This window comes from Aulostomus chinensis, chromosome 2 (assembly GCF_037954235.1).
Source record: "Aulostomus chinensis isolate RoL2024-O1b breed Wild chromosome 2, RoL_Achi_v1.0, whole genome shotgun sequence".
Classification (NCBI taxonomy): domain Eukaryota; kingdom Metazoa; phylum Chordata; class Actinopteri; order Syngnathiformes; family Aulostomidae; genus Aulostomus; species Aulostomus chinensis.
The window spans coordinates 34,729,099-34,736,445 of NC_141321.1; the positions used below are offsets into that span (position 1 = coordinate 34,729,099).

The window sequence follows — 7,347 nt, forward strand, 5'->3', positions numbered from 1 at the left end:
TTTATTAAACTTAAGTTTTTTTAAATCACCGATCGAGTTCGGAAACAATAAAATATATTAAATAATAATTAAAAAATAATGTAAATAAGTAAAGTGTATGCGCGCGCACTTGTCTTTGTTGTAATTTTGGGTCAAAGCTCGTCCGGGACTGCGTGCCGAGTGTTTCCTCCCTGACCAACAGGTCAACGGGTTTTTCATGGAAGAAAAACTTGGGTCCGTACTGTTATTATTATTATCATTATTATTATTATTATCATTATTAGTAGTAGTATATTTGTATCTGAAAAAATCTTGTTAAATGTTTAAATGTTGATTAAATGAACACGCGCGCGAGTCTGGTGCAGGACAGGATTTGGGTTTAAAGTGTTTAAGTGTGAGCGAGTACTTCAGTACTTCAATACTTCATGTCTGAGTACTGGGGATGCAGTAAACGACAGAGAGAAAAACACAAAAGCCTAAAATAAGAAACAAAACCGCCATTAGTAGACCACACCGCGGTGTGTGTGTGTGTGTCGTGTTTCAGGTGTCTGGAGCACCTGGAGATCTGAACCAGGCTTAAAATAAAAACCTGAACCAGGAGCGATTCTGAAGCTGGACGCTGATTGGCTGAGCCACCCAGCCGCGTCATGATTGACAGCTTCTATTTTCCATCAGCTACTCGGTCGCCAGCTCGCCTCCCAACCTCCTCCTCCAGGTTCTGCGCGTTCCAGCCTGGACCAGCCCTGGTTCCGGGGGGCGGCGGCGTCCCCCACCTCAGACTAAACCGGGGTGACAGCGATCTCAGGGGGCCCTCATTAGCTCTAATCCGCTCTGTCCTCCTCAATCTGGCGCCGCGGCCGCCATTATAATTTCCCGCCACTTTCCTTCCGAGTGTCTTCGCTTGCATAAACGGAAGAACGATGAGACGGATAAAAACCGGTGGAACCATTCTCCCCTGGAACGGGGGGGGGGGGGGGGGGTGTACTCTGCTTCAGTTCTTATGTCGTGTGTAATACGTCACCGACGCGTCACGAGCCTCCGTCTATCAGGAGGTGGGGGCTCCTGCAGCTCCGGGTTGGGGGGGCAACTAGTCTGATCATACACATCACAACCAGGAACCGGCGACCAGCAAAATAAACCAAATACGCTTTATTATAAATCTTGAGTTATAATTTAATACGGTACCAATATGCTTTCACAGTACATCAGAGTGGTTGTCAAAAACACACACGCGCGCGCACACACACGCACACACACGCACACTAAAACCCTGCAGTGCTCTGTTGGGCCGTGACGAGGCTCCGGCTCATGAATGCACGTAGAAGAACGAAACCGATCAGCTGGACCCAGACGTTCTGTCCATTTCTCTCATGAGGAGAACAAACAGGAAACAGGAGAACAACTTCAGACGCTGGAGACCCACAAGTGCTGGGCAGCAAAGCGTCACTTCTTAATCTGGTGACGTCACCACCGGCCAGGAACGCCGCTTCAGCCTCGAGGGAAAAAATATTTGAAATAGAAACAAGCAAATGTTTCCTGGTTCTTGAGGGTTCTGATCACTGGGGGCTTCAGCACATTGATGTGTTCGGGGGTTTGTTTGGGTTTTTAAAAAGCAAAATTAACAAGAAATTGGGACTGAGGCGCAGCAGGAAGGACTCAGAGCTGCGGGGTCAGGAGAGGCCAGGTGCTGAAGCAGCTCTGCTGGGCTGCAGCTCAGCTGCTTCAGTCCTTGAAGGTACAAACAAACAAACAAACAAACAAACAAACCAACCGCAGACAGTCGGCAGCTTGTTGGCACTCGCCAGGGTACAAACACGTCAAACTTCAAAAACAAAAACAGGAGCAAAAACTGAATTTACAAGCATGATAAATATGTACACAATAAATACTGCTCGTTACCCCAAAATAAAGAAAGCAAATACACAAGTGAGAAGTTACCACACTGCAACAAATATCCACCATGGCAACATAAACCCAGTCTGCCGGTGGGTCCGATCCTGTCAGGGGCCGCTGGACCCCCCCCCCCCCCCCCCCGGGACCAAGAAGAATTATAAATAAAGTTCTTTTAACTTATAAATGACTGCAATTCCTCCGGCAGGTTCCCGTCCCGGCCCGAGGACGGAGCTCTACTGAATGGGCATGTAAGGCCAGTTGAAGCTGCTGCCGGACAGCAGCATGTCCCTGATCAGGGTCTCTATCGGGGTTTTGCCCACCAGACGGACGAAGAACAGCTGCTCTATGACCGACGAGGAGACGGTGCGCAGGGACGGCAAGCGGAGCAGCAGCTTCCCAAACCTGTTGGGCTGGTTGGGGTACTGGCTCCTCACGTACTCCTCCAGAGCGCACTGGGACTTCTCCTGCAGGCCCTCCACGTGGGCCGCGTCCGACAGCCCGCATGCGTCTACAGCCGGGAGACAAGCAAGAGAGGGCCGGTCAAGACCTGTTGAACCTGGCGTCCCAGGGCCCGAGCCGAGCCGGGGCCCCGGGAGCATGCGGGTGAGCAGCAGCACAGATTTGGCTGTTGTTGTTGCTACAACTCCTGTTTAGTTCATCGCCAGCTTCTGACAGTGATCGCCGGGACACTGACTGACCACAACCTCCTCATTTCACTGAATCAACTCTGTGTTTTGTCTCCTGGGGAAAAACAACTTGAAAAACGACTCAGGCGATTATTTTAAGAAGGCGACGACCTCGAAAACGAATGTAAACATTGTGAATATGGAGAGTTGCTTCTTGCTACATTTTGAAAGCGTTTGTTCATTTCCTAAAAGCCCATAAATCCCATTTGTAGTTTTCTGGTGATTCGCACAGAGGAGGAAGACGTCGCTCTGCCTGACCAGAAATGCAAGACTCTGAATTTATGGCACACATTTTACTACTGCTATGGTCAATATTCACCAATTCTAGCAGAAAGTTATAGAATAGGATATTAAAAATTTTGGACGTTTTGAAAACGCATGTAAACTTTGTGAGTTTTCAAAGAAATTGTGTTTCTTTCAGCCTCAAACTGACGTCTGTTGTTTTTGTTGATCAGCAAACCTGCAGTCCATCAGGAGTCACGTCAGTTTTGTTTGCACGGCGCCAAAAGTTCACGTATCACCTGATTTACTCAAGAATAAACAAAATCTGCTGATGTCATGATGATGTCAGACAACAGCGTCTGGCTGAAGCCCGTTTACAGCAACAGCCTGGACACCATAATCAACGACTTTCTTTAAAACGCTGAAAATGGAGCAAATTATTGAAACTGGTGGGGCTGGAAGTGAAGGCCTGAATGAACGCGGACGCACTGAGACGCACCAATGAGCCCCAGCAGTGAAACGGCCTCCTGCATTCACCCGCCATCAAGAATCAAAGATGGCGGCGGCAGATCTAGAGAGCGCCGTTGAAAACAGGTCAGCGGCATCAGGGAGTATTACAGGTCATCTGAGGTATCGACTCTATCAGACCTTTACTTCTTGTGTGTCTGGTCTCCACACACACACACACACACACACACACACACACACACACACACTCTCTCTCGTGCCTCTTTGTGCTGCTGCAGGCCGGCCAGCAGGGTTAAAGTGCGGCGGCGGTGCCCCAGTTTGAAGACACGTGTTGGAGACTAAAATAGAGCCGCTGGAGACCTCCTCTCTCCTCTGAACTCTCCTGCTCGTCCTTCTCATCTGTCACGATGGCCGCGAACGTCCCCGAACACTCAGACACGCCGGCAGGTTCGCCCCTTCACTCATTCAATAAAAACACTTCACCCTCGAGAAGAAGCAGGACTGAAGGAGCGGTTCGAAAAATAAAAGAATTTAAAAAACAAGCAGCGTTGTTGTTTTTTTTAAATTGAAGCAGAAAATAAAAGCAGACAAATGTCTCAATTTCTAATTCTTTCAATTCCAACACACATTGTTACTGCTAATTAGAACTTAAATCATTACTGTTTAATTACTAAATGCCAACAGGAGCAAACATTAGCGAAGCACTTCGCTCCTGCGGAGAAGGAACGTCGTTTTCTTTTACATGCAAACTTTTGTTTTTTTTCCTGCTGGAACTTAAAAATGAACCTAAATTTAGAGGCCGCTTCCACAGCGTTTTAACGGTAGTCAGGATTTATTCTAGAGCCGCGGCGCCTGGGGAGGTGCTGGGCCCCTGAGGTGGATCCCGGAGGGCAGGGGTCCTCCTCAGGAGCCCAGCACCTCCCCAGGCTCTCCAGGAGGTGGATCCCGGAGGGCAGGGGTCCTCCTCAGGGAGCTTCTTCCGAGGAACACGACCATCAGCGGATACATGAGCAGGTCTGTGAATAAGACTGCTTTGAAATTGATGCTAAATTCGTTGGGAATTTGTATTTATTTTAATCATCTTTGTCTCCTTCTTTAAGTCGGAGGACACAAACCGTGCTGACGACGGCTCCCCTCACCTTTGCAGCTCCAACTCTCTTTAATAATTAGAATCATTTTCCTCTTTATGGATTTTTGCTGGCCAATTTCAGACCAATACAGAAGCAGACTCATTCCCGCGTGCCCCCCAGGTGTGGTCTACCTGTGGTGAACAGCACGATGGCCTTGATGCAGCTGTACTCCGCCGAGTCCACGTGCAGCACCTTCAGCTTCTCCACCTGCTCCTGGAAGACCCGGATGTGGTCCATGAAGGCCACCACTCGGTCCGCCGACATGGGCGAGGCGTGGAGGCCCGCGGCAGCCAGGAGGGGGGCGACGTGGACCGGCATGGAGCACTGCGCGGCGTTCAGGACGAAGAGCTCACTCCAGGTGAGGCGCAGCAGGGCCACCTGGTCCGACACCTGCAGGTCCGGGAAAAACGGGATGTTCCGGGCCCACTCCACCGCGCTGAAGAGCATCCGGGCCGCCAGCTCGCAGATGTTCTCGATGCCCATGATGTTGTTGCTCTGCAGGCACTGCGAGCCGAACCTGGAGGTCGGGTAGGGTTCGGCCCGCAGCAGCAGCGAGATGTAGCCTGACAGGTAGGAGTGGCACTGGAGCGGGTCCCCGCCGCTCAGGGCGAACTGGCCGGGGTAGGACTGCGTGGGTAGCCGGCCTCTCTGGACAGCTGCATGAAGACAACGGAAGTGCGTCACAACGGGCTGAAGCAGGTGTGACATCACGTCATTTACAGCAGCAGGAAGTGAGAGCGAGCAGACCGGAACCAGCAGGTCCTTCACAGTTAGCAGGAAATCATTTCTGATATTTTGAAGCTCTAAATTGCAATAATGTATTTTTTAATCAATCCGGAAATGATATAATCTGTTTACAAACAAGTTTAAATGACATTTACTTCCCGAAAAACACAAATAAACTTTATGAAATTTAAAAAATATTTTTGTCAATATTTTTTACTGTTGGAAAAGCAAAGTAAGTAAATATTTACGCAGTTTCTTCATTTGGCTTCCACTGGGCCGACAGGAGCATCAGCATCGGACGGTGACGATGCTCCGATATTATCGCGTGATCAAAAATATGGGTCGCGGCCTGCAGCTTTGATTCAAACGGTCTAAAATAATCGGTAACTGCCTAAACGACAGTCGAATAGCTAGCTGCTATTAGTTAACCTAGCTTGTTGATATAGCAGCATCTGCTAACCCTGCTAGGTTTGTCTTTTCATTAGTGACGTCATTCACCATTTAAATATATAAAAGCCCTGTTGATATTTGTAAAAAAATTAAAAAGGTTACTTTTGTTTTGGAAGCTGCAGTGAGAGACACACACACACACACACACACACACACACACACACACAATCTAAAAAAAAATCTCAACGAATTTAAAGCTCCAATTTATTAAATTAACCATCTAAATCCGTCAGTATTTTCCGCATCGGCACGTTTAATGCAGCTTCCGCGTGTCTCGCGCCCTTCGCGGCCGTTATCGGGCGCACGTACAGCCGCAGAATAGCGCCGTTAAAACCGTGTGGTGGCGCATTCGGATGTTAGCGGCTGCACTACTTGAATATCAGCGACTGGACCCGGAGAGGAACCGAGTCGAGCCGGCGGGTCGAGTCCAACATCCAGGAACTGAATTTAACCGGTAACACCGGTGGAGACAAAGCCGTCACGAGCCCGGGAGGAGAAGGTCCGCGTGCCTGCCGCCGGACGCGGCGCGGGTCGAAAGAATGTAGCCTGCATGTTTACAGTCGGAGAGAGGACCGGGTCCCGACCTGCTGCACCGGCTCCTACCTTCCCTCCTCATGCCGACTTTGAGGCATTTCTTGAGGCGGCAGTACTGGCACTGGTTGCGGTGGTGCTGGTCCACGGGGCAGGTCCGGTTGGCCCGGCAGGTGTAGCTGAGGTTCCGCCGCACGCTGCGCTTGAAGAAACTCTTGCAGCCCTCGCAGGTGAACTGGCCGTAGTGCTTCCCGCTGGATTTGTCCCCGCACACGATGCACTCGATCTGCTGGCTCTGCTGCTTGTCCGCTGACGAGGAGGAGGACGACGACGACGACGACGAAGAGGAGGCGGCGGCGGCGGCGGTGCTGGACGGGTTCGGCGGCGGGGCCGCCGCTGCTGCCGGCGGTGTTTCCAGGGAGGTCGCCGGGTTCATGTGTCCGGTCAGCTCCGCCGGCAGAGCCAGAGGGGCGACCTGGGGCAGCGGGGGGGCCAGAGCCCCCCGCGCGTCCCCGCCGCCCTCGCCGCTCCGCCACGCCACCAGCGCCATCGCGGCCGAACTTTACGCGCCCAACTTTCGCCTGCTTGCGCTGGTCAACGCGCGCGGGTCGTCGGCATGGATCAGAAACTCACCTCGGAATAAAACGCGTTTACACGCGACATTGAAAATGTCACGCGGATGAGAGCATGAATAACGGGATTATAACGCGCGGCTGGACACGCGGCGGAGGAAGTCCAAGAGGAAGGTTTGATTCACAGCGACATGATGAAGATCCTCAGCGCTTCAGATCCCCGGCGAGGAGCCGCGTATCCCACACACATGACGGAGGGATCCCCGGTGTCACCGCGCGGCCGGATCCCCATCAGCGGGCGGAGCGGCGGAGGTCCCGGGAGCAGCGAGCCGAGGGGGAGAGAGGGAGATGACGCTGGTTCGGAGGATGCTTTGCTCCGGGACTGAGGAGGAGAGTGGTGCGTCCAGACGTCACGAGTTGTGGCTTGGTGACGTTGGTGTTTGGGGGCGTGTCCAGAAGCTGATCCAGGCGCGCGGGGCCCCAGCTGGGTCCGTGTCGATGGGGGCCGCCCTAGGAGGCTCCCGTCCTGCTCATGAGAGCAGAGATCCTTCTGGCCACGTGGCTGCAGTGCTTTTAGTCAGACTTCGAGTAGTATTGATGGTCATATGGAGTATACAGTGAAGTACTGAAGTACTACACAGCTCAACGCGGACTCCGGTCCTGGCGGCTGTGATTGGATGCCCCCTGGTG

General features: G+C 51.9%; 1 protein-coding gene across 1 annotated transcript; it reads right to left on the bottom strand.

Moving 5' to 3' along the window:
* Positions 1-1,113: 1,113 nt before the first annotated feature.
* Positions 1,114-7,071, bottom strand: LOC147269803 (nuclear receptor subfamily 2 group F member 1-B-like). Its single transcript, XM_086190885.1, has 3 exons — positions 6,158-7,071; positions 4,510-5,034; positions 1,114-2,380 (listed from the first exon to the last, which is right to left on the bottom strand). Exons 1-3 carry the CDS (start codon positions 6,633-6,635, stop codon positions 2,106-2,108), a joined length of 1,278 nt encoding a protein of 425 aa, XP_086047011.1. The 5' UTR covers positions 6,636-7,071; the 3' UTR covers positions 1,114-2,105.
* Between the last annotated feature and the right edge of the window lie 276 nt (positions 7,072-7,347).

Coding starts and splice junctions, on each gene's coding strand:
- LOC147269803 (XM_086190885.1), bottom strand. CDS start 6,635: ATGGCGCTGGTGGCGTGGCGGAGCGGCGAGGGCGGCGGGGACGCGCGG. Junction 5,035..6,157: donor AGTCGGCATGAGGAGGGAAG/GTAGGAGCCGGT, acceptor GTCTTCATGCAG/CTGTCCAGAGAGGCCGGCTA. Junction 2,381..4,509: donor CATCGTGCTGTTCACCACAG/GTAGACCACACC, acceptor TCCCGGCTGTAG/ACGCATGCGGGCTGTCGGAC.